This window comes from Cajanus cajan, chromosome 2 (assembly GCF_000230855.2).
Source record: "Cajanus cajan strain Asha chromosome 2, NIPB_CcT2T_4, whole genome shotgun sequence".
Taxonomy (NCBI): Eukaryota; Viridiplantae; Streptophyta; class Magnoliopsida; order Fabales; family Fabaceae; genus Cajanus; species Cajanus cajan.
In genome coordinates this window covers 51809511-51836482 of record NC_138518.1, presented here as the reverse complement: position 1 = coordinate 51836482, position 26972 = coordinate 51809511, and the positions used below count along the sequence as shown (strand labels likewise).

At 35.3% G+C, this 26972-nt stretch overlaps 3 protein-coding genes and 1 pseudogene across 7 annotated transcripts; 3 read left to right on the top strand and 1 right to left on the bottom strand.

Annotated features, from left to right (window-relative positions):
• The first annotated feature begins 4441 nt into the window (after nt 1-4441).
• On the top strand, nt 4442-10238 carry LOC109818346 (golgin). Of its 4 annotated transcripts, none has more exons than XM_083068387.1 (12): nt 4452-4650; nt 4739-4804; nt 4896-5036; nt 5124-5210; nt 5297-5902; nt 7347-7829; nt 8287-8348; nt 8434-8539; nt 8664-8743; nt 9169-9501; nt 9614-9779; nt 9861-10238. In XM_083068387.1, exons 1-11 carry the CDS (start codon nt 4585-4587, stop codon nt 9675-9677), a joined length of 2094 nt encoding a protein of 697 aa, XP_082924513.1. In that variant the 5' UTR covers nt 4452-4584; the 3' UTR covers nt 9678-9779; nt 9861-10238. The 4 variants fall into 4 exon arrangements, with proteins under 4 accessions (XP_029124658.1, XP_082924513.1, XP_020239380.1 ...); XM_020383791.3 differs by having other exon boundaries at nt 4477-4650; nt 9895-10238; XM_020383792.3 differs by having other exon boundaries at nt 4477-4650; nt 9877-10238.
• Nucleotides 10239-11568: 1330 nt separating this feature from the next.
• On the bottom strand, nt 11569-13386 carry LOC109818350 (salicylic acid-binding protein 2-like; annotated as a pseudogene). The gene is made up of 3 exons (XR_014431555.1): nt 13007-13386; nt 12651-12776; nt 11569-12443 (listed from the first exon to the last, which is right to left on the bottom strand). The product of XR_014431555.1 is annotated as a salicylic acid-binding protein 2-like (transcript).
• A 523-nt stretch (nt 13387-13909) lies between these two features.
• LOC145955026 (uncharacterized) lies at nt 13910-22766 on the top strand. Its single transcript, XM_083069723.1, has 4 exons — nt 13910-14544; nt 21410-21652; nt 21788-22064; nt 22164-22766. Exons 1-4 carry the CDS (start codon nt 13910-13912, stop codon nt 22764-22766), a joined length of 1758 nt encoding a protein of 585 aa, XP_082925849.1.
• Nucleotides 22767-23296: 530 nt separating this feature from the next.
• On the top strand, nt 23297-25987 carry LOC109818341 (transposon Ty3-I Gag-Pol polyprotein). The gene has a single exon (XM_020383785.2). The coding sequence runs from the start codon at nt 23297-23299 to the stop codon at nt 25985-25987; it is 2691 nt and encodes an 896-aa protein (XP_020239374.2).
• Nucleotides 25988-26972: the final 985 nt, after the last annotated feature.

Sequence of the window (26972 nt, the reverse complement as noted above, 5' to 3'; positions counted from 1 at the left end):
AACAGTTTACTACAATGTCACTATGAGCCATAGCGACACTAATACCATGTGTAATTTTTTTTTGAAAAGGCTTGAAATTGCCGTGCACAAGTCGCTACTAGCTGTAGCGACTTAGTAATGTCGCCATCGACAGTTTTAACTCCTTAGATGGCTCATTTTTTTAAAATTATTTTTTTTGTAAAAATTAAAAATATATTTTTAAATAAATTTATTTTAGAGTTAATCATTTAAAATATTTTAATAATTTACAAAAAATATTTTTTTTTAAAATAACCTAGAATAGTTCACTCAACCAAAATAAATTAGTAGTACTTTTTATAAATATAATTAACATTCAAAAAAATCCACTTTTATAAACAAAAGCTCTTAAAAAACTAGAAAAAAAAGTGTTGAAAAAAATGTTAAAATAATAAAAATGAAAAATATGAAAAAAAAAGTGGGTTGTTATGGACCATAACGACATTAGTAGTACTTTATAAAATAAATTTAAATAAAAATAATTAACATTAGAAAAATCCATTTTTTTAAAGAAAAGTTTTTTTAAAAAGAAAAAAAAAATTCTAGAAAAAAAGCCGATGAAAAATGAAAAAAAAAAGTGAGTCACAACAGAAAAACAAAATGAAAAAAAAAGAAAAAAATATCAGAAAATACAAAATGTGTCAAAAATGAATATGAAAAAAAAGTGAAGGAAAAAAAAGTAAAAAAAATGCAAAATAAAAAACTTAAATTACATAATTAAAAAAAAGTGAACAAAAACTGTTAAAATAAATCTAGAAAAGAAAAAAAAAGATAAAAGGGAAAAAAAAGAGAATAAGTGAAGGAAAAAAAATGTAAAAAAAAGGCAAAAGAAAAAAATAAATTACAAAATAAAAAAAAGTGAAAAAATTGTTAAAATAAATATGGAAATTAAAAAAAGGAGGTCGCTATGGACCATAGTAACTTTTGTGTCACTTATAATTTTTTTTAAAAAGAAATGTAAAATTAAAAAATAAAAATAATAAAAAATAAGGTTGTTATGGGCCATCACGGATTTTTTTTATTAGTATGGGTTGTACGATATCATTCATAAAAAAAACTAATAAAAAACGTAAAATTGAAGAGAAAAAAAAGGTCGTTGTGCCCCATAGTAAAAGAAAAACTGGACCTTATTACTAATAAATTTATTTATTTATTTTATTATATTTATGTTTACAATTATATATATATATATATATATATATTTTATAATTATATTTTTATATATTAAATAATTCAATTTACAAATGAATTTATTTTTTATTTCTTTTTAACAATTTATGTTAGTCTTAAAAATTATTAAATAAATTTAATTTTTTTACAAATACTATATCTTAAAAATTTAATTAAATTAATTTTTTTAGAAAAAAAAATTAATTGGTATTGCTACAGCCTGTAACAACTTCATTTAAGTATTTTTTATAAAAAAAATTTAGACATTATAATCTGTAATGACTTGGTACAAGTAAAATTATTTAACTATTTCTAAATTTAAAATTTTCAAATTACATTACGCTCATTTTTTAAAACATAAATTAATAATTTAAAATTTTTAATATGTTTACATATTATATAAAATAAATTAATATTATTTATTTAATAATTTATGAAAAATTTATATTTTGTTGTTAGTAAAAAAATTTACTTACTTTATTATATATTATAGGGGCCGAGACACTTCATGCCTGTAAGAGTTACACATAGAAAAATATTAGAAGTTGCGGATAGTTATTCAGAAAGAATATAAAAAGATTTTTTTTTACTTTCAAGGGGTATAATGGTCCACTAAAAAGTGGAGACCAAAGGGGTGATTACCAAGATATATGCCCTTTATAATAGGTGTATATATATATAAATATATATATATATATATATATAAACAATTATATACTTTATAATTATATTTCTTATATTAAATAATTCAATTAAAAAATGAATTTATTTTTTCTTTTATTTCTAAATAATTTATATTAGCTTTAAAAATTATTAAATAAATTTAAATTTTTTTATAAATGTTATATACAAAAAAATTAAAGTATTTTTTTTTAAAAAATAATTAATTGATGTCGTTATAGCCTGTAGCGACTTCATCTAATTATTTTTTAAAAAAAATTATTGGCACTATAGCGTGTAGCGACTTCATAGATATAACATTAAGCCGTTGTGTGTTGTTACTGGCTGTAGCGACTTTAGTTGAAGCGTTACTGGCTGTAGCAACTTTTACAGCATGACTTTCATGGTTTCTAAAAAAAATATATTACACGGCTCTAGTGTTGCTATGGTCTATAGCGACACTATAGTAAACTACTCCAAAGGTGTAAATAGTTTCAAAATAACCTTATTTACGTAATTAGTTTCAAAAAGAACCCTACAATAGTCAGTCAACCTGAGTCCAATGATTCCATAGTTTTCACCATAAAATCTTGCAATGATTGGTGTTATATTATGAAATTAAACTTATGCATTAATGGTGTTGATCTTTGTATTAAATCTCTCAACTTGGTGAATATCTAACAATACTTGAATTCAGACTACACTAACTTGAGTATTAGATAATGAGTAGGCCTCTCAGAATATTTTCAAGATGGTAAACTTGTTTCTCAACCTTAAGCACAAGGTTTGTAAAGGTTGCAGATAACTCTCTCCATATATATATATATATATATATATATTTTTTTTTAAATAGTTGAGGCCTCTTAGAATAATCTCTAGATAGTTGACTTGCCCTCAACCTTAATCCTTCAATTTTTTTGTGCATGATGACCTTTTGCAAGTGGATCCAACTTACATCTTTCTAAGTCAATTATTTATTTGTAGTGGCTAGTTGCAAGTCAGTCATATTCACGTCTTTTTGAGACAAACTTTGTGTATGGTGGTCGGTTGCAAGTTGGTCTTACTTAAGTTTTCCTAAGACAATTTTTGTGCGTAGTGATCGGCTGTTAATCGGTCCTATTCACATCTTTCCAACAAGATTTTTGTGAGTGATGACCATTGCAAGTTGTTTCTACTCATGTATTTTCGAGACGATTTTTGTGTTTGGTGTCCAGTTGTTAGTCGGTCCTAGTCATGTCTTTTAGAAATGATTTTTGAGTGTGCTAGTCGGTTACTAGTTGATCTAACTCACGTCTTTCCAAGACGATTTTTGTGCATGGCAACTGGTTGCAAGCCAATCTTACTAATGCCTTTTCAAGATGATTTTTTTTTTGTGTGGTGGTAGGTTGCTATCCAATCCTACTCTTATCTTCCTGAGACGATTTTTGTGTGTGGTGGACAATTACAAGTTGATCCCATTCACCCCTTGTTGAGGCTATTTTTGTGTGTGGTGATTGATTGAATGCCATTTGTAGGAAGTGAGTTGGATTGACTTGCAACTGACCACCAAATACAAAAATGTGTCAGAAAGATGTGAGAAGAATTGCCTTGCAACTAACCATTACGAACAAAAATCATCTCGAAAAAATGTGACAAAGGCTAATGAGTCCACTTATGGGTCAAGGCTAGTTTTACTATCTTTGTGTAGGATCCAACCAACAATCGATCATCGTATACAAAAATCATCTCGAAAAGAATAAAAATAAAAGATACATAAAATCTTATATTTTTTTTAACATATAAGTATTGCAATTGTTTTTAAACTAATTTTATTTATTTATTTATTTTTAGAGATGATATGTATCTTTCAATAATGACAATCTTGTTCAAAACTATTATAAATAGTAAAACTTTCTTTTTAAACATTTAAGATAGTTGAATACTTAAATTTGTGCTTGATGAACTAACTAAATTCCTTTACCATACATAATGATTTCAAAATATCAACCCATCTAAATCTCAATCTCAATTAATGGGAGCTACAATTACACATCCATTTGCATTCATTGGATTTAGTTACACAGCTACAATAAATTCTCATGAATAAGAAAAAAAATCATATACTAAAATAACAAATGTACTAAAGGCTTACTATTGATCCAATAATAAGGGAGTCTTAATGTAAATTTTGAAATTTTTTTTAAATAAAAATGTATATTATTGGATTTTTTTTTACCAAACATATAAGACTTATTTGTCAATTTATATACTTTTCTTTTTAAATTCAACAATAAACATTTTTTTTATTGATAAACTTAATTTTAATAGATTTATTTTATTGATAGACTTAAACTTAGTTTTAATAGCCTCTTGGAGGAATCATGGTTGGTAGACAAAATCTAGCCATAGTCTTGGAAGGTGAAGAATGGGGTTGAAGTATGATGTGTTGCAAAAGTAGGGTTGAGACATGAGAGTAAGTGGTGAGGGGGTGCTTGGAAAGGGAGGTGTAAAGAGAGTCATAAAATGAGAATTTCACAAAAAAAAAAAACAAAAAGGAGGTGAAAAGATGAAAATGGGCCGTGAAAATCATGGGCTTGGGCAACTGGGAATTTTCCCTTGGGCCTTGGAGACAGCCCATTGAATGTGCAAATTCCCTGTTCAATTTCTCTCCAAAACGGCAGCGTCGCAAATACTCCGGTAGACGACAACGTCGCGCAGTAGCAGTACAAATCCAATACCGATAGTTGCGGCGGTGAAATGTCTCCGGCCGGTGAACTCAGGTGGCTCTGCCACCTCCTCGACGAGTCTCTCCGCCCCTACACAGTCTGTTTCACTCTTCTCACTTCGAACTCTTTCGTTTTTCAATTCTCAATTCATTCCCTAAACCAGACACGCTCTCCATGTGCATCAGGAACCACGCTCTTTCCTTTCCACCTCCAAAGAGAAGGAGAAAGATATTCTAATCGCTTCCTCTCAGGTTTCGCTTTTTTCCTCATCTTCAAAACACTGTCAAATGTTCTCTACTTGATATAATAATTATTATAAATATTATTATTTTTGCATTTTAGGTCGTGACAAAAATTCAGGTTCGGATTCGCGAGTTTGATTCTCGTGCAGAGGCGAAACGTGCTCCTAACGAAGAGCGATTGTGCGGTTCGAATCAGAATTCCTCCGTCGATCAATGTCTGCGTAAAATTGTCGCAGAGTTGGTGAGTGTTATTAGGACCAGCTTTTTATCGACGCGCTTTTGAGTTACTTTGTTGGAAATGTTATTCCGTGTTGCTTTTTGGTGGCAGGTGGTTTTGTTAACTGTTGAGAGTGAATTTGTTCAACACGTGGCTGTCAATGCTCTTGTCTTAACTTCACAGTTTGTTTACGCAACGGTATGAATGTGGAAGCTAGTTTCCTTGGTGGGTTTATATTAGGCGTTTGAAGCTACTATATGATTCCCTGTAATAATGATTTGCAGGGGAACAATTGGGATGGGTTCATTCGTTTGTTGTGTTGTTCGTTGGAGTTGGCGATTGCTAGGGTGATTTCGTGTTCATCTGAGCCTCCTTCTGGACCTGAAAATAGTAATTTTGATTGTTCTGATGTTGAGTTTCTGATGCAACATGGGCTTATCAATTTTGATTGGTCTACTGTGGCTGGCATTGTTAGAGCACTGCGTGTTATATGTAAATGTTTGAAGGAGGAGGACTATGATGATGGACTTTTTAAAGTGTACTATGACTCTGTCAATTCTTGTCTTTTGAAGATGCCTTGGGATTTGTGGGACAAGTACTCAAGTTGTGAGTTTGGTGGCACAAAAAACAACTCTTCTATCAATCAATTGCACCTAAAAATTTTTAGTGCCATGGTGCCTGTTATGAATTTTCTTGGGACTTTTCTTCAGTTACTATGCTCTTTGGTTGACCGGAATGATTTAGTGGAAACAGATTGTGATTCTGTTGAGAAACATCCACTTTTTGTCACAGTAGTGAATCTTGTACCTAGACTTGCAAAGTGGTGTCTCAACAAGCAAGAAGATAGTGCGGAGACACACATCGTTCATTACTTGAAACACAAGTTGCTGGTAAGGTTTATCCACCTGTGCAATGAACTTGAGAATTGAATTTTCATCTCTTGTTGGATTGGTGCCGAGATGCGAGCATTATTCATTGTTGCCACGTCAAATTTAATGGAACCGTAGATTATTGTTATAAAGAATGTCTTTTGTGGTATGTGGAGAACAAGTAAAATTTTAATGCTGACAGTAGGTTTTTAGTGTTACTGTATTAGGCTAAACTTGTACTAATTTTATTGTAACTCACCTAGATTAGTGAGATGTATTCATAACTTATAAGCTAGGTTAATGTTGTGTATAACAATTACTCAGAGTATCATTAGCGAAACAGATTCTATCTTTTCCACCTGAACACCTAAATTTCAGTAGTGTGCCTGGTATTCAGCTATCTGCTGTTGGAAATAGTATTAGTTGATGGCAAATTGGAAATGCAGTTAGAAAATAGTATATTCATGTATCACATGATAAAATGCATTTAGTACTCATCTGTGTTAGTATCTAGGAAGTTGTACTCAATATTATTAGCCTTGGAAATAGTCTCCACTGAGTCTATCAAGAGTGTATACATATGGATGATATGCTGAACCCAAGTACTACATTCTCTTGAATAATAAAATATTCTCACATTCTAAATTCTCTGTATAATATTATGTTCTATCTTACTCTAATTTTCCCCATCTAAATTCAATATATTTCATTGGGCATTTGCATAATGAATAATTATGAGTTTTCCCCACATTCCAGCTTATAGAAGATATGTTGCACCAATTAAAGCCTCAGTGTGCAATTAGAAGAAAGGTTGTAAAAGCTTAGTTGTCCTTGTTGTTCATATGTTATCCAAAATCAATCTCTAATTACTTGTTAGGGTTAGAAAAATGGGTTGACCAACCCTGCATCGATCTGTCAGAAAACAGGTCAGTTCAACCTGCTCCAATATGGAAAGTGGGTTGAAAATTGAGATAAACAACAACCTGCCCCATTTTTGGTTGGATTGACCCACCAAAAATTTAAAAATAAAAATATTGATTAAACTAATTAAATAAAAAGAGACAATTTTTAAAAATAGAAAAATGAAATTAGGTAAAATATTAAAGTTTTACATTTAAATATGAAAAAATTAATTGGAAATAATCAAATCAAAATTATAAAATAATAATAAAAGTTAAATATTTTTTGATTTTTAGTTATAAAATAATATTAAAAAAAAACAAATAACTTGAAGGGTATTAGAAACTGTATCAGATTTATGGAGAAAATTGGGAAGTATGTTGTTATTATAAGTTGCTATTTAAAGTTGCTTTATTTTTCACGAGTTTATAATCAATGGAAAAGTTGATTGAGAAAAAGAAGAGAAATAACTCTGCAATTTAAATCTTTGTTAAAAGACTTGTTTGTGGGTTGTTATGTTTAGAGTGGAAGGCACTCTTGAAACCAATTACAATGCTTTCTGCAGATTCTGATGATCAGACTTGGTTCACTCACAGGTCTAGACTGTCAAACCCATCTTTCTTGGCTTGAACTTCTTCATAACTACTTTCAAGAGCTTTTGCAGCAACCCTTAACTCATTTTGACTCTGATCAAATTGGTTGTCTGGAAGGCTCTCCATTTTTATTGAGTTTGTCTGATGGAGAAGCATGTAAGATGCATTCTGGCCACCTACAAAGGCAAGCTGTTTACCTCTTTCTGGCTTGTTCTTTCAGTTTGATCCATCAGAAAGAAGAAAAGGCAAACCATTGTAATTGCTCAACTTCGTGCTCCCATTTAACCCCTATTCCAGATTCAGAGGATGATCACTTCTGCAGAAAGAAGGGATCACTAGAACTTTGCAAGTGGATCCAAGGACATCTTCCAACTGCAGTTTCTGTCAACCATGAAAAGTACTTGCAGATATGTATGAACTTCTTGTCATCTTTCCTCCAGCTATATCTTCGTGAGGTTTGTCTATTCATGCTACTTCTATGTGTTGGTTTGTGAGAATGCAGCTTGTTTGGCATAGCCATTGTCTTCAAAACATTTCCCAGTTCTGTAAATTTTGGGTTTTTATAACTCTTGGATCCATATGGGATGTTTTAAATGATAAGTTATCTACTATTGGGCTTTGATTAAGTTACTATGACAAGTTTGGGTACCTGATCATGTATTGGAAACTGTGAAGCTCAGAAACTTTAAAAAATAAGCCGTGTTCATACCAGATCACTTCAAATCCTAATGGGAAATTTTGAGTGTGTCTGTGTCCATGTTTCATAGGTTCAAAATATATTCGCAAAACTGAGGCATTGATGAGAGTCTGAAATCATACTTGTTTTCCTTTGGCATAATAGTTTTGAATCTTTCAATGACAATCACTTGTAGTTTCATTGGTATTATTTAATATTTATCACTTGAATGGCAGGATGATCTATTGTTTAAAGTGCTGTTGCAATTGATTAGCATATCTTCTTTCCTCCAGCAACAGTAAGCAATTGTATTCATTTTATTTATTTATTATTATTAACTACCTAATGGAAGGATTCACGGTAATGAGATTTGGATGATGTAGGCCTGAAAGAAAGGATGCTGAGTATCTGGATGTAATGAAAGATTTTCCTTTTGAGCTGTCAGACATTTTTAATCCTGTGCACCTTTTCCATCTGTTTCTTTCAGAGGCTAGTATTACACACAAGCTTAGCACATGCAAATTATCCACTTTATTAATTAGTTGAATACTTGAATTTGTAAAACAACGAAAAGAAAAACTTATTATCTTGTCATTTATTTACTGATCGGCAGATACATTATGATCATCAAGTGCTTCTTGATTACCTCATTTCAAAAGATACTGGAATAAGCTGTGTTAAATATCTTCTAAGGTATCTCATTGTAACTTTACTGGATTAGAAAATTTTCCCTTTCTGTGGTTGCAAATAAACTTGCAAAGCTATAATCGTCAGATCTGGTTGTATTTGACTAGTTTTTTGCCAGACATTTTGAGCATGTATTATTCCGAGGTTATGGTTTGGTATCTTGCTTTCCATGAAGTAAAAGAAAACTCTGGTCTGGCTCGCATTTTATAAATTCTTGTTCCAGTCCCCAATTTGTTTTTCCTTTATTCAATAATGGAGGATTAGTTCAGGGTTCAGAATAACTGTTTGCATTATTAGTTTAATGTAAGGGTGAAACCAATTTAGAAGGAGAATTACTAAAAATTATAAATTTTGGTTGTTTTACTTATCCTGACTTATTGCTACTTGAAAGTTGACTTTTACCTTTTCTCTTTTGCTCGTTTGTGCGATAGATGCTTGCATTTGATATGCAAATCATGGAAGTTATTTGTGGAATTTCCATTATTTGGAGAATTTTCGAATCAATCATCTTGTAAGAGAAGAAAAGTTGTAGGGGATGATGGTTTACAGTTTCTAGCAGATGGAGTGCCTACGTCAGTTGACAACAGTGGAAGTATCATATTGCATATCGATAATTATAAGGAAGACAGGGGATGTGGCTTCAAGTACTACGGTAGTAAGCCATTCAAGAAAGCAGCAGAATGTTTACTATCTTTGTACAATTCTGTAAATAATCTTCATCAAAAGGAGTTGTTTCCATATAATCCTGAAGTGCTTCTGAAACGGTATGTTGCTTAACTAGGAATTTATTTGTTCACAACAGATGGGTCAAGATTTTGGAATTATTATTCTGTGTACCTGAAGAAAAAAAAGAAGTGATGAACTTATTTCTTGTAGTCTAAGAAGATTTCAAGAGTTCTGCTGTCAAGAAGAGGGATTCCATGGACTGAAGACCGAGTAATTACCAAACTGCATGTCTGACCCTGAAAACTTGGCTATCTTGTGTTTATTAATGACCATTGAATTACGTTTTTGGATGAGTAGGATGCTCATGGAAAAAAAAGTAGGCCTTATCTTTTTCTTGTGTGTTTTTAATGCTTTATAAAATTCTCTTCTTATTTGTCATGTCATGCTTAAATTTTAGTTTGCTGATTGAACAGACTACTTGCTGGAAACAGGTATTGGTGGCACGGATGGACAGAAAGTAGAGAAATTTTGTGCTGGTTCTGAGTTGCCTTGATATCATATTGGTGCCAGCGCACGATTTTTTTGCTGCTGGTGTCCATCTAGTAACAACCTTGGTTCACTCTTAAATCTATTGATTATTCTATGGGTTTGGGGTTACAGGCCATCTCCGGAGAGTCTGATGAACGGTATCATGGACGTGGATGCAGGGTAACAGAGGATATAGAAAGCTATTAAATCAGTTACGAAACAAATGGTTAAACAATTCTATGAATAAGAGTTTCCACTGTATAATTCTATCTATCAATTAAAAATGATTTCATGAGTTTTACTCTCATTGTTCAGCTATGCTACTTTTTCCATTTCCTTTTCCCCCTCCTCTGATTTCTAAGATAGTGTGCATATAAAATTTCAATTTTAAGTGTATTTTGTAGTTTTTATGAATGGTTCCTATCTTCAAGCTATGAAGAATGTTAGCAATATATTTTCTAATGTATTTTTTCTATTATACTTTATTAATTATTGGTTGAAATTTATTAAAAATTATAAAATTAAGAGAGAAAGTTATTAAATAAGAAATGAGATCTTCAAAATTTTGTATTGTTAAGAAATTTCAACCACTAATAAACTGTGTACCAGAGAATGTGTTTGAAGGTACGTTAGCATTTCATATCATCAATTTGTAAAGGTACTAATTCATTCCCCTCAACTTTTAGCCAGCAATACTACCTTAGCGACACCTTTTTGTACTATATCCTCCAAGTCCAAGTAATTAATTCAAGCAAATCCCGTATTGTAGGATATATATCTTTCTTGCGGATGCCTTTTCTTGGTACTTGGAGCTTGCATTATTCTTCCTCCAAACAGGCATGTAATGCAGTAGTAGACCTAAAGTGAAAAACACCGTTGCCATGGACCCTTGGTAAGCTTGTATCCCTTTATATATAGAAGAGGATTTCCCGCCTAGACATTTTACTAATAAAAAGATATATGGAGTGTTTAAAATTTTTAAAATTATTTGATATACTATTTCATTAATTTAAATTAATAGATAATTGTAAAATCATTTTACAAGTTGATTTAAATTAATGAAATGCAGTATTAAATAATTTAAATTTTTTTAAAAAATTTATAAACTTAATTTATGTATTAAGAACTTTAAATTTAGTGATTGAATTGTTAAAATTTGATGTAGAACATGAGTTATTGAGTGAAGTAAATCTAGGTAAACTTATTCTTATAGTAAGTGGATCCTTCCTCCTCCCTCTCTCTCTCTCTATATATATATAATATAACTCAAATAGTTAAAAATTATATAATTATAATACTTAAGAGACTAAAATCACATAATTGTGTTATTTTAGGGACTAAAATTACTTGATTAAATATTGAAGGACTAAAATTGAACAATTATAATACTTGAGAGACTAAAATTACTAAATTAAAATTTAAGGAACTAAAATCCCATAATTGTGATGCTTGAAAAACCAAAAATATTTAATAAAAAAAACCTAACTATATGTATTTTTGATACATTGAAATTACAATGACAGTTTTAGATTTCGAATCTAAAAATCCAATGCATACTATCTTAACTCCAACCATTAGATTGACCCTAATGGTTAAACTAATTAACTATATCTTGAATGTTAATAACATTAAATAACAATACAAAAATTCACAAACTTTAAAGCTATATCTAAAAACATTCTATTTTTATCCCAATTCACTCTCTCCCCCCCCTCTCTCTATCTCTCATTTCTTATTCATTAATTTTCCCAGTTATATTTATTATGCAATTCACTTAACACGATTTAATGAATTTTATATAATTGAATTATCTCATTAATTATTTTTATTTATTTAATTCAATTAAATTGCGTAATTATATGTTTATACATGTTTACTATATAGTTTTATTATATACTTTATTTAATATTTATTATTTATTAATTATTACAAATTAATTATGATGTAAAAAATAATTATTATTTCCATAAAATAAATTTATCGTGTATATGGGTTTAAAAGCTAGTTTATTTCATAAGTTTCACTTATTCATCAGCATGACTTGACAAGTATTAACACAACTTCGTATAACATATATTTGTTTTAAAAAATGAAGCTTATACAGATCCGTGTTTGTATCGCAAATGACAGAGTTGCAAGATTATCGCTTTATTTATTTGTCTCGTGATTTCAAACGAGATCTTATTATTCAAACACAAGTAAAAGTAAAGCTTGTGTTATGAATCGTGAAGCTATGCATATTTAGTAGCTATTTGTTGGAGAGAATTAGATAGTTCTTGTGGCTTGCTAAGCATAGCCATATGATCTGCGCCTTTGATCTCTACAACGTCATCGAACCCAAAGTTTTGGATCATCCAGAGTTGGAAATCCAATGGAATTCTTGGTCCTCAGTGCAAACGACAAAGACATGTGAAACTGATCCATATCCCTCTTTGGAGAAGTTATTTTGGTTCGACAAGTCTTCGATGAAGAGTGACGATCGCCTCACTAAAGTCTTGGCCAATTCAAGGTCCTGCAAATTAATTTGTTTTCATTCAAGACTTGAGACTTGAAATTTTCCAACACTTTGTAGCATAGCTAGTAACCACTATCGCACAAGTTTTGTTGCACGGGTTTGTAGAGAGAATAAATAGGTATTGATGAAATGTTTGTAATTAAAGAGCGTTCAAATATCATTGTTATATATACAAGTAAATAGAAAGATAAGACTTGATATTACCTCAACGGAGGAGAGCTGGTAGAGCTTGTTGGCCAAGAACTCGGAACCAAATAACATTGTTGTTTTGTTTCCACTTGGGACAAATTCAGTGTCCAACCAATTAGACGATGGGGTCCTCTCATTATACTGTTGAAGTAAAAAATATCTTATCGTGAAGATGAGTATAATCTATAATCTCACTCTTTTTTTTGACAATGAATAAGATGCGAATGCGTGTGTCTTGTCTATTCATTCATCACAGTTAAAGCTTTTGAGATGATTTTGTTTTTTAATGGAGAAAAGGACATCAGTGAAACTTGTGATAGTTAAAATTTAAAGAACTTTCATATTAATTTTCAGAAGTATTAGAAACAGACCTGTTCCAAGACATAAGATGGGCGGTGTTGAGTGTCTGTAGCAAAAGCTGTTAAGAAAACACCAACAGCTATCTTTTGTGGGAATTGGTCCATGGCAAGTGCTATGTTCAATCCCCAAGGCTGTGACCAACTAGAACTACCTTCTCATTTGTGGGAAGTGAGGCCAATAGCAGCAACAAAGGCCCAGTGTACTCTAAGAATGTATCAACATCTTCTATTTGCTTCATGTTGATGCCAGAAGCTGCTAGATCAAGCACCGTGACCTTGTGGCCAGCAGATTCCAAGAGTGGCTTCAGTTTGTACCAACTCCATGCTCCATGGCAAGCCCCATGCACTAGAACATAATGCTTCCTGCTATCTGTACAATTTCCTGAACTCATGCTTATCAAAAATAAACATGCAAACAAATAAATTTTTGAACTCATGGTGAGTATTCTTGTGGTGGTTGTAGTAGTTGTACAGGTAGGGGGGTTCGGCCACCACCCCATCGGCCGCCGAATGGCGGAACCAGGAAGCCGAATGCCAATCGGCCACCAGGATCGGCCTAGCATCATTTGGTATTCTTAATCAAAGATTAGGGGTTAATTAGTCGATTAAGGTGTATTACCTAATACGGTAAGTATGTCACAGGGCCCATGGGGTCCAAGGCCTATAAATGTCAGTATAAATAGCTCAGGACAAAAGGTAATGTCACTGTTCATTAATTATCCTAGATATTTGTGCTTGTCCTGACTTGAGCGTTGGAGTGCCTTTTGCAGGTACCAACCCCTTCATCCACGTCTCGGATCGGAGTTCTCGTTCGGCCTTTGGACTACTAGAAGACTTAGTGTGCCCATCAGACAGGTACATTTGGCGCCCACCGTGGGGACGAACGGAGAGTTCGAAGATTAATTGGATTAAGTCATGGCGATAACTAGGAGAACAAATACACAGGACCACCAACACGAGAATGAAGAACATGTTGAGGTTGTTGACGAAACAGATCTTTCTGAAGCTGTTCGGGTGTTAAAGCAGGAAATGGAGATCATGAAACAGCAACGAGAAAAAGATGCAAGGGAACTTGCGGCCTTGAAAGCCGAGAACGAGGCCTTAAAAAAGGATAATATGTCATGGAAACCCTCTCAAGTGGCAAACTCGCAAACTCAAGGGTCTTATCAGTCCCAGGCGATCCACACCTCGGTTCCCCATGCTTCGGCAGCAGCACCCGAGAAGTTCCCTTCGGCCCTCCCCACAGTTGGTCGTCCTGCAGATGTGGCAACTATCGGATCGCACCGACATCCTTTCACCCCCTCTATTATGCAACTCCTCTTAATGGACAATTGGAAATCTCTGCCTATTGACAAATATGATGGTACAACAGATCCTGACGAACATTTGGATGTTTTCTTGACGCAGGTAACTTTGAGCACCACAGATGATGTCGCGTTGTGTCGAATTTTTCCAACATCCCTCAAGGGCAGGGCCTTGAGTTGGTTCACTCGGCTTCCCCCCAATTCCATTGACTCGTTCAACACTTTGTCGTCCCACTTTACTATTCAGTTTGCAACAAGTCGCCCTCACAGTTTGACGTCCTTGTCGCTGGTTAGCCTTCGGCAAGACAAGAAGGAGTCGCTTCGAACTTTCATGGATCGGTTCAACAAGGCAACCTTGTGTAACATCCCAAATTTTATTCAATGAAAAGAAATATTTTTTTTTATGTGAATAAGTATTTTATTTATGTATTTTACTATTTACTTATACGTATTTTACTATTTATGTATACATATTTTTACTATTTATGTATACGTATTTTACTATTTACGAATACGTATGTATGAATAGTATTTTACTATGCAATTGCACAGTGAAGGGGCGGCTGAAACGTGGGCTGCGGATTCTTTCCGTTTCAAAATTTTAATTAATTTGAATATAATAATGAATAGTGCATAGTAATTTATAATATTATTTTAATGAATAGTGCATAGTGCATAGTAACTTCAAAAATTCTATAAATAGGGGCCTAAGGTTTTGAAAATTTAGAATTCTAGAGAGAAGGAAATTCTGGAGAATTAGAGAGAGAAAGTAAGAGAGAGAGAAGGAGAAAGAAAAGGAGGTTCTGCTCTAGTGCCTTGTTTAAGGAGAAAGAGGAAGAGATTCTGCCCTAATTCCGATTCCTTTTAAGGAAAGATAGAGAGGAGGAGATTCTGCCCAAATTTCTGTAAACCCAGGTAAGGGGGGAGTGGGAAACCTCGCTTGGGGGTGTGGGAATAATTGTTAAATAGTTTGTTTGTTGGATTGGCTCCCGATCCCTTACCTGTTGTTTATTTCTTTGAATATGTATTATTGATGTGTTTTGTTTTATATCTTATTTATTTACATATTAGAATCTGTTATTTGAATGGAAGGCTAAGCCTCCTAAGTATTTATAAATTTGTAATCTGTTATTTAAATGGAAGGCTGAGCCTCCTTATTATCTTATATTACCTTTTAAGCTTCCTACTTTACTTAAAAGATCTTAATATATTATTATTGAAAAATATGATACCTAAGCAACCTCTGGACTGTTGGACTGTTGGACTGTTGGACTGTTTGGACTGTTGGACTGTTTGGACTGTTGGACTATTGGACTATTAAATTGGATTATTGAAATAATTCTTAATTATGAAATATGAATATGATATGTGTAACATGCTAAAGGTTGAGTCTGTGAATGTATGACATGCATCATATGCACATATTACTCCAGGTGTGCCGCTGAGGCCGCATACCCACGACTAACAAGGTGTACCTTTGAGTCACCCACGATATGCTAACGAGGTGTATGAACACCAGTGATAGGTGTGCCTTCGGGACACCAGTGATGTAACATGCTAACGAGGTGTATGAACACCAGTGATAGGTGTACCTTTGGGTCACCAGTGATAAATTCTGAAACTTCCGTATGGCGCCACATGCATACATTAGTGAGTCAAGTCAAGAAAATCATTATACATAAGCATATATGTGAGATTGATTATATATGTGAATTATATTGCGTGTGTGTGTGCTATTTAACTTTTATTTCTATATCTGCAACTGAGTGAGAAGTTTCTCACTCCCTTGTCATTTTTGTGTATATTTAAATTATGATGCAGATAATTAGCATGAGGCTGAGGATATTGGTGGTGAAGCTTAGGCTTCTGTTTGGGTTTCGCTCTGATAGGATGTGACATCGGGATTAGCTAGACTTATTGTTAAATTATTATTATTTTTCTTTTGTAATTTTTATGTTATTTATGTTGAAAGTGTGTATTTTTGTCATATTATAATTTTACTAAAAGATTATAAGTTAATTCCTAACTAGGAGGCCCTGCCACCTTTACTGGAATTAATCTATAATCTTTATTTTATTATTTCTTGATAATTTGATACTTACAGTTGAAAACTATGAATGTGCACCTTTTACCCAATGATACTTGAGATAATTATTTTATATTAGACTAAGAAAGAATTTATATATAGATGGTTTATATCTATTGTAATTATGTTGGGGTAGAGGGTGTCACATTTAGTGGTATCAGAGCAAGTCGATTTTATCAACCGTGTGTGTTATGTGCTTATCATGACTCTGTTGTGTACTCTGACTATGTCTTGTTTGTTGTGTACTATGATGATGATGTTCGTCCTGTGTTGATATTGTTGAGTTTGAGATTGTTAAGTTAGTTTGTAATCAGAGGAATGATAATCATGATAGTGTTAGCCAACTCGAATTATTAGAACCTTGGATGGGAGGTGATATATTGAGTGTACTAAGAGTTTATGATTGGTGAAGTTTCTGACATCTATAGTTGTAGCAGGTTGAATCTAAAGGTGGTTGTCTCTTTGGTGAGAGATCGAAATGATGTTAATTCCCTTAAGTGTTATTATTGGTATGTTAATTATTTATGATTTAGATAGCATGTGAGTTGTTTTGATTGAGAAAAGTAAGGAGAGACTTGAATGAGAAATTAAGTAGTGAATTTGGAAAGAGTTGAGGTATTTTGTGGCATTAGATATATTGATACATTATTGCTATTTGGTGTCGAAAATATTCTCATTATAGTTTTTTATGATAGTATGAGTATTATATCGACAAAATTTATATTTTGAGGTCTTTATGAAGAATATGGTTTTAGATATTATCTTTTCAATAGAACTAGGATAAGATGAAACAAAAATCTAGAACTTCAAGTTATGACTGCCTTGGTGATTAGAAATTTAGTAAGCACTGAATTTATTAGTGGTGATATTTGAATCTTTAGCTAAAGAGATGATCTCTTGGAAATCTTATGTCTTCATAAAGAGTTGTAGCTTATTCACTTAACTTTCGTTTGAGATAAGTTTGAAATCACTTGGATGAATACAACTCTGTGTGTCAGGCAGATATATGCTATCATGATATTTTGAGTTGTTAGGCATAAAAATAGATTTAAACTAGATTGTCTAAGTATGAATTTGGATTGTATGAAGTGAGTATTTTAGACCATGAAATTTCTTGCGGAGGAAGATCTACTTAAGTTATGCTTAAGTGAGAGATACTTGAGTCAATTAGTAAAATCAGGAGTCTTGTTTGATAGTTTATATGAAAATTCAGTGAGTAATTTTTTTTTAACAGCTGTTCATGGTTTAAACTGCTCTCACTATAAAAATTGCTTTTGCCTTCGTTTCTTTGGTTATTAAGATGTTTCAGTTCACTAGGTTGTTTCTTGCCTACCCTTGGAATCAACCGTAAGGATAATCTATATCAGGAATTCTTGAACCTTTGTATATTTTTAACTACCCAAATCATTTTGTTGCTTACTTCTTTGAATTACTTACTAGTACCTTTGACTGAATTGACTAGAAAGGAGTTACATTAGTATGGGATAACAATTGAGGAAGTAGTTTTCAAACTCTTAAGGAAAGATTGACTAGTGTTAATATTACTAGATTTTAGTAAGATTATTGTGATATATAAATATGTCTCTGAAAATAGGTATAGGAAGAATATTGTGGCAAGAAGAAAAGATAGTAGCTTATGTTTCTAAGAAATTGAAAATTCATGAGAGAAATTACCTTACCCATAACCTTGTTAGCGACTTTGTCATTTATACTAAGATTTGGAGACACTAACTATATGATTCTATGGTTGAGGTATTTAATGATCATAAGAACCTTAAATATCTTTTGACCAAAGGGGTTGAATACGAGATAAAAGAAATAGTTGAAATTTCTTAAGGAGTAAAATTTTGATCTTATTATTTGGCTAAAGCCATTGTGGTGATTGATGTTTTGAGGAAATCTTTATCTTTCATTATGATTAGAGAGATGAATCTTTTTGGCTCAAATTAGAAATTTAAGTTTGGATTATAAGGTTACTTCTAGTATTGTGAGATTAAGTATGAATAACGAATGGATTGTTGAAGAAAATTATAGGAGCATAATTAGTTGATTTATTTTGGTAACAAGTTATAAGGCTATAGGTTAAGGTGATGGATATGATTATGACTTGGGTGAAGATGAAATGGTGAAACTAGAGAACTGATATGGATACCGAGTGTACATTATGCTTAGGTACCTGATCTTTAGAATTGATCATAGAAGAGTTTGAATTGGTTGTAGATAGAGTAGTAAAATTAGTGATCTGATATGTGTATCTAATGCTTAGGTGTTGATGTTGTGGCAAATATCTGGATTACAATGATAACCAAATTATTATTTTGATGATTTAAGGATTGAATTTGATTGCAGAATTTAGAAACTTATGCTTGATGTGTAAGATTACCCTAGTAGCATTGAATTATTTATGTTGGAAGTAACTATCGGATTAATAGATGAGATTAGAGGAACTAGGAGTTAGATCCTTTATTAGTGACCCAAGTAAGCAAGAGATCAGAAAGGACACAGTTGAATGTTTAGTTATAAAACTTGAAAGGACATAAGAGTACTCTTAACATTTATTTAGGAGTTACTAAAATGTATCAGAGTGGCGCAGGGGAAGCGTGATGGTCTAATATGGAAAGAGAAGTAGAGAACTTGAATCAAGGTATGGAGAGTGAGTTTAAATTTAGAGTGGATGGAGTTTTGAGATTTAAGGATAAGTTGGGCATTCCTAGTGTGCTAGAATTTAATAAAGCAATCCTAGAAGAAGGTCATAAGAGTATCTTTAGTATCCATTCAGAAACTACTAAGATGTACCAAAATCTTAAGAAGATATTTTGTGACCTAAGATGAAGAGAGGAGTAAAGCAATTGTATATTTATGGTTAGCATACTAAAAGTTTTTAAGAATCTTGTAGCACTTAGATGCTCCATTTTGGAAGTAAGATGGTGAATAGATAGACCCTAGTGGAAGATTTGTCTAAGACGCTTAAGAAATTGATTTTGTTTGTGTTTAAGTGGATAAATTCGTCAAGATCTTTCCCTAAGCAAATCCTTTGAGGAAATTGATAAAAGTTGTACATCAACAAGGTAGTGATGTTGCATAAGAATTAGAAGTAAGAATGCGAAGAGTTTACCATTGCAAAAATTTCGGGGACGAAATTTCTAAAAGGAGGGGAGAATTGTAACATCCCAAATTTTATTCAATGAAAAGAAATATTTTTTTTTATGTGAATAAGTATTTTATTTATGTATTTTACTATTTACTTATACGTATTTTACTATTTATGTATACATATTTTTACTATTTATGTATACGTATTTTACTATTTACGAATACGTATGTATGAATAGTATTTTACTATGCAATTGCACAGTGAAGGGGCGGCTGAAACGTGGGCTGCGGATTCTTTCCGTTTCAAAATTTTAATTAATTTGAATATAATAATGAATAGTGCATAGTAATTTATAATATTATTTTAATGAATAGTGCATAGTGCATAGTAACTTCAAAAATTCTATAAATAGGGGCCTAAGGTTTTGAAAATTTAGAATTCTAGAGAGAAGGAAATTCTGGAGAATTAGAGAGAGAAAGTAAGAGAGAGAGAAGGAGAAAGAAAAGGAGGTTCTGCTCTAGTGCCTTGTTTAAGGAGAAAGAGGAAGAGATTCTGCCCTAATTCCGATTCCTTTTAAGGAAAGATAGAGAGGAGGAGATTCTGCCCAAATTTCTGTAAACCCAGGTAAGGGGGGAGTGGGAAACCTCGCTTGGGGGTGTGGGAATAATTGTTAAATAGTTTGTTTGTTGGATTGGCTCCCGATCCCTTACCTGTTGTTTATTTCTTTGAATATGTATTATTGATGTGTTTTGTTTTATATCTTATTTATTTACATATTAGAATCTGTTATTTGAATGGAAGGCTAAGCCTCCTAAGTATTTATAAATTTGTAATCTGTTATTTAAATGGAAGGCTGAGCCTCCTTATTATCTTATATTACCTTTTAAGCTTCCTACTTTACTTAAAAGATCTTAATATATTATTATTGAAAAATATGATACCTAAGCAACCTCTGGACTGTTGGACTGTTGGACTGTTGGACTGTTTGGACTGTTGGACTGTTTGGACTGTTGGACTATTGGACTATTAAATTGGATTATTGAAATAATTCTTAATTATGAAATATGAATATGATATGTGTAACATGCTAAAGGTTGAGTCTGTGAATGTATGACATGCATCATATGCACATATTACTCCAGGTGTGCCGCTGAGGCCGCATACCCACGACTAACAAGGTGTACCTTTGAGTCACCCACGATATGCTAACGAGGTGTATGAACACCAGTGATAGGTGTGCCTTCGGGACACCAGTGATGTAACATGCTAACGAGGTGTATGAACACCAGTGATAGGTGTACCTTTGGGTCACCAGTGATAAATTCTGAAACTTCCGTATGGCGCCACATGCATACATTAGTGAGTCAAGTCAAGAAAATCATTATACATAAGCATATATGTGAGATTGATTATATATGTGAATTATATTGCGTGTGTGTGTGCTATTTAACTTTTATTTCTATATCTGCAACTGAGTGAGAAGTTTCTCACTCCCTTGTCATTTTTGTGTATATTTAAATTATGATGCAGATAATTAGCATGAGGCTGAGGATATTGGTGGTGAAGCTTAGGCTTCTGTTTGGGTTTCGCTCTGATAGGATGTGACATCGGGATTAGCTAGACTTATTGTTAAATTATTATTATTTTTCTTTTGTAATTTTTATGTTATTTATGTTGAAAGTGTGTATTTTTGTCATATTATAATTTTACTAAAAGATTATAAGTTAATTCCTAACTAGGAGGCCCTGCCACCTTTACTGGAATTAATCTATAATCTTTATTTTATTATTTCTTGATAATTTGATACTTACAGTTGAAAACTATGAATGTGCACCTTTTACCCAATGATACTTGAGATAATTATTTTATATTAGACTAAGAAAGAATTTATATATAGATGGTTTATATCTATTGTAATTATGTTGGGGTAGAGGGTGTCACACCTTGGAGATCCAAGATCTTAATCCGGCTGTAGCGCTCCACCATCTCACAACAGCTTTGAAACCTGGACCATTTGTTAATAGCATCTGCAAGAAACCTCCTTCGGACATGAATGACCTACGAAGGCGGGCAGATAAATACATGCAGATGGAAGAATTGGCAGAGTATCGCAATCAGGCCCGAGCCGAACAGTGTGGAAAACCTGAGAAGCAACCAGAACAACCATACAGGGGGTGAGACAAAGAGTTAACCTTACGTGATCGACCTGTGCGAGGTCCGAAGTACTCCCATTACACACCACTCAATGCAAGCTGAGCCGTTGTGCTTGAACAAGCACTCGCCTCAGAAGTGTTAGCAGTCCCAAAAAGAGCCTCAACACCGCCCCGCGCCGATGTCAACAAATCTTGCAAGTATCACCGCAATCGCGGACATTCGATCGAAGAGTGCGCGGCGTTGAGAGATAAAATTGAAGATTTGATCAAACAAGGGCAACTCAGAAATTTCGTGGATCGGCCAAACTCATCTCGCCATCAGTCAACATACCAACCTCGGCAGCAAGACAGGTCTGACCGCTCAGATAGGCATCGCCGCGAGCGCAGCCGATCAAGGGATCGGAAAGAGGACCCTCATACAATGCATCGCCGGGTAATCAACACAATTGCCGGGGGTTTTGCCGGTGGCGGGTCGACATCATCGGCTCAAAAATGAAATTTGCGAGTTGTTCGATCGGTGAATGCTCTTGAGCAACGGGTGACTCGGCGATTGCCCACCATCACATTCACTGATGAGGATTTTAAGGGCATTGATCCAGTTCAGGATGATCCTATGGTCATCAGCGTAGAAATACGCAATTGTATTGTGAAGAAGACACTAATTGATCAGGGCAGTTCGGCTGATATTCTATATTGGAACACTTTCGTACAGCTCGGTATCCCCGAAGAAGAGCTAACCCCCTACAATGAGCCGCTGGTTGGTTTTGCAGGGGAAAGGGTCAACACCAAGGGATTTATTAAACTCTCTACTCGATTTTGTTTCGACGAAAGGGAGCACCGAGATATCCAGGTGAAATATATTGTCGTCCAAGCCAACACATCTTATAACATACTACTTGGTCGGCCATCATTGAACGCCCTGGGGGTAATTGTGTCAACCCCGCATCTGGCTATGAAGTTCCCATCGGCCAAAGGAAACATTCTCACCATACACGCCGATCAAAAGGCAGCTCGGGAGTGTTATTTTGCCAGCTTGCGCGTACCACCTGTTCAAGAAAAATCAGCAAAATCAAGGAGGGTTCATGCGATCACCCCTTCTCAAGAATCGGCTTCACTATGTGATCTCGATCCATGAATGAATGATGAAAGGGCAGAACCGATGGAAGAAAAGATCCCAATACAAATTGGAAAACAGGCATCTCAAGTCACCTACATCGGCAGTGGTTTGTCAGACACTGAAAGACTTGAATTGAGTAAAGTAATTGCCTCGAACAAAGACTTATTTGCCTGGACTCCGTCCGACATGCCTGGAATAGATCCGAGCTTTATGTGTCACAGGCTATCGATCTGCTCGGCCGCTAAACCCGTGGCACAAAGAAAAAGGAAAATGGGATCAGAGAGAAAAGCTGCTGTTGAGTTAGAAGTAGCCATGTTATTGCAAGCCCGCTTCATTAGGGAAGTACAGTACACCACATGGCTAGCCAATGTAGTCATGGTTAAAAAGCCAAGTGGCAAATGGCGAATGTGCACAGATTATACCAATCTCAACAAGGCATGCCCGAAAGATGCCTATCCACTACCTAACATTGACCGCTTGGTTGAGAGGGGTCTGGACATCGTTTATTGACTTTCTTGGATGCTTACTCGGGCTACAATCAAATACGCATGCACCCGCAGGACGAAGAGAAAACAGCTTTCATCACGGACTCGGCCAACTACTGCTACCGAGTCATGCCCTTCGGCCTAAAAAACGCCGGAGCAACGTACCAACGACTTATGGACAAAATTTTCAGACATCAGATCGGCCGAAACTTGGAAGTTTATGTTGATGATATGGTTTTCAAATCAGATGACCTCGGCACCTACCAAAGTGATCTTGAAGAAGTTTTCAAGCAAGTCCGAAAGCATGACATGAGACTGAACCCTGAAAAATGTGTCTTCGGTATAGCGGGGGGTAAGTTTCTTGGATTCATGCTATCTGCCAGAGGTATTGAAGCTAACCCAGATAAGTGTCAATCGGTCATCGGCATGCGAAGCCCGCATAATATTAAAGAAGTTCAAGTGTTATCCGGACGACTCACGTCTCTTTCTCGGTTCCTTCCCTGCCTAGCCGAAACGGCTAAGCCCATCCTCAGGTTGTTAAAAAAGGCCAATAAGTTCACTTGGACTGGAGAGTGTGAAGAATCATTCAAGATCCTCAAACATCGACTCGGCACACCCCCGATACTTTCAAAACCCGATCCAAGCCTCAACATGATAGTGTATTTGTGTGTTTCCAATGAGGCAATCAGCGCCGTCCTCGTGCAAGAAAAAGAATCTCAGAAGCCGGTATATTTCGTGAGTCGAATGCTACAAGATGCCGAAAAAAGATACCAACTACTCGAGAAGATGGCACTCGGCTTGGTCCACACAGCACGACGTCTTCGGCAGTATTTTCACAGCCATAAGGTAATCGTTCGGACTGATTGTCCCATTGCCAAGGTCCTACGAAAACCCGAGCTAGCAGGACGAATGATGGCCTGGTCTGTAGAGTTATCTGAATTTGACATAGCGTTTGAACCAAGAGGACCGATCAAATCTCAGTGCCTAGTTGACTTCGTCAATGAGTTGCAACCGATGGGCCATTTTGAGAATGATCAATGGGTACTTCGTGTCGACGGTTCGTCTAATAACCAAGGAAGTGGGGCGGGAATAATTCTCGAGGGACCAACAGGCTTGGCACTTGAGCAATCCCTTCGTTTTGCTTTCAAAGCCTCAAATAATCAAGCCGAATACGAAGCATTACTGGCGGGATTGAGGTTGGCTCGGGAAGTTGGCGTTCAGAATTTGCTATGTTGGACTGATTCAAAAGTTGTTTCGGAGAAGGTCAACGAGAATTTTCAGGTTAAGGATGCCCAACTGTTAAAATACTATCATACTTTTCAAAACATGTGCCAACATTTTGACCAAGTATCGGTGAAGCACACCCCCTGCGAACATAATGACAGGGCAGATCAGCTAGCCAGACTGGCAACCAGCAATCAGAAACCAGGACAGCTTCGAACCACCCTTCATTTGGAGCTCTCAACCCCAAGTATTGAGGTAGTTGAATGCTTATCAGTCTCCGAGCAGTCGGCAACATGGATGACCGACATACTACGATTCATCACTGAAGGAGTCGTGCTGACATGTCCTTCGGCAGCCAAAAAGTTAAGAACCCAAGCTGCGAGATATTCTGTTATAGGAGGGGAGCTTTTTCGAAGAGATTTCTCGTCTCCTTTACTCAAGTGTTTAAACAATAAAGAGGCTAATTATGTGTTGCGGGAAGTGCATGAAGGAATCTGCGGCTCTCATTCGGGAGGGAGAACTTTAGCAACAAAGGTCCTTCGGGCCGGCTATTATTGGCCGACACTCAAATTTGATTGCATGGAATTCGTCAAAAAATGCATCCAATGCCAAAAGCATGGCAATTTGATACATGCATCAGCCGAGCAGCTACACAGCATCACTTCCCCATGGCCGTTTGCCATATGGGGAATGGATATATTAGGACCGTTTCCACTCGCTAAAGGGCAATGCAAGTTCTTGCTGGTCGCGGTGGATTATTTTACTAAGTGGATTGAGGCTGAACCTCTCGCAACAATCACGGCAAACAATGTGCAGAAGTTCCTCTGGAAGAGTGTCATCACACGATTCGGTATCCCACATGCCATCATCACAGATAACGGACTTCAGTTCGTAGATCAGAAGTTCAATAAGTTCCTTCAAGACTTGGGGATCAAACACCGATTCACATCAGTTGAGCACCCACAGTCAAATGGCCAAGCCGAAGCGGCCAACAAGGTCATCCTCTCGGAACTAAAGAAGCGCCTAGGGACAGCCAAGGGCACATGGGCCGAAGAGCTTTTGGAAGTGTTATGGGCGTATCGTTGTACCCCTCAATCCACCACCCAGGAGACCCCCTTCCGATTGACATATGGTGTTGATGCAATGATACCTGTCGAAGTAGGCGAACCCTCGTTCCGCCGAGCACATTTCGATGAACTCACTAATGATGCATCTATTCGGGTGGATATTGATTTAGTCGACGAGGTACGTGCTAAGGCTCAGATCGTGGCCGAAGCGTGTAAGCAGAGGATGACTCGAAGATTCAATTCTAATCTCACTAAGAGAAGCTTCAAGGAGGGAGATTTAGTGTGGCGAGTACAAGGGTCGGCAAGACGCAATCCGCGAGAAGGCAAGCTGGCGGCAAATTGGGATGGCCCATTTCGAGTCCGACACAGCCTCGACAACGGAGCATATAAGCTTGAAGAGCTCTCGGGCAAGATCATCCCAAGAACGTGGAACGCGTCGCATTTGAAAACATACTATAGTTAAGGTTGTAATATAATGACAATGTAATTCCAAAGTGCACTCTTTTCCTTGATCGGTCTTTTCTCCCCTTATAAAAAAGTGAAAAGGGGTTTTGGCCGACAAGGTTTTTAACGAGGCACACACACATCAATGAAAGACAATTCATGTCATGGTTATTCTTACTCTTCTACTTGTTCCAAAATATAAAAAAGGTTTCCCTCCCGAGTTGGTCAACTCGGCTAAGGATGTACCTTCACAATCATCAAAAAAGGTTTCCCTCCCGAGTTGGTCAACTCGGCTAAGGATGTACCTTATAAATCATAAAGGTTTCCCTCCCAAAGTAATTAGCTCGGCCAATTCTCTATCGAATTGCTCAACTCGGCCAACGAGGAAATCAAAGCATTTCCGAGTAACCTCCACTCGGTTTTGCTAAGAAATCAAGCATTTGCGAGTAACCTACACTCGGTTTTGCTAGAATGCCATGCATTCCCGAGTAACCCCCTCTCGGTTTTGCTAGGAAATCAAGCATTTCCGAGTAACCTCCACTCGGTTTTGCTAGAATGCCAAGCATTCCCGAGTGACATCCACTCGGCTTTGCTAGGAAATCAAGATATTTCCGAACGACATCCGCTCGGCTTTGCTAGGCAATCGAGATATTTCCGAACGACATCCGCTCGGCTTTGCTAGGAAATCAAGATATTTCCGAACGACATCCACTCGGCTTTGCTAGGAAATCAAGATATTTCCAAACGACATCCGCTCGGCTTTGCTAGGCAATCGAGATATTTCCGAACGACATCCACTCGGCTTTGCTAGGAAATCAAGATATTTCCGAACGACATCCGCTCGGCTTTGCTAGGCAATCGAGATATTTCTGAATGACATCCGCTCGGCTTTGCTAGGAAATCAAGATATTTCCGAACGACATCCGCTCGGCTTTGCTAGGCAATCGAGATATTTCCGAACGACATCCGCTCGGTTTTGCTAGGAAATCAAGACATTTCCGAAT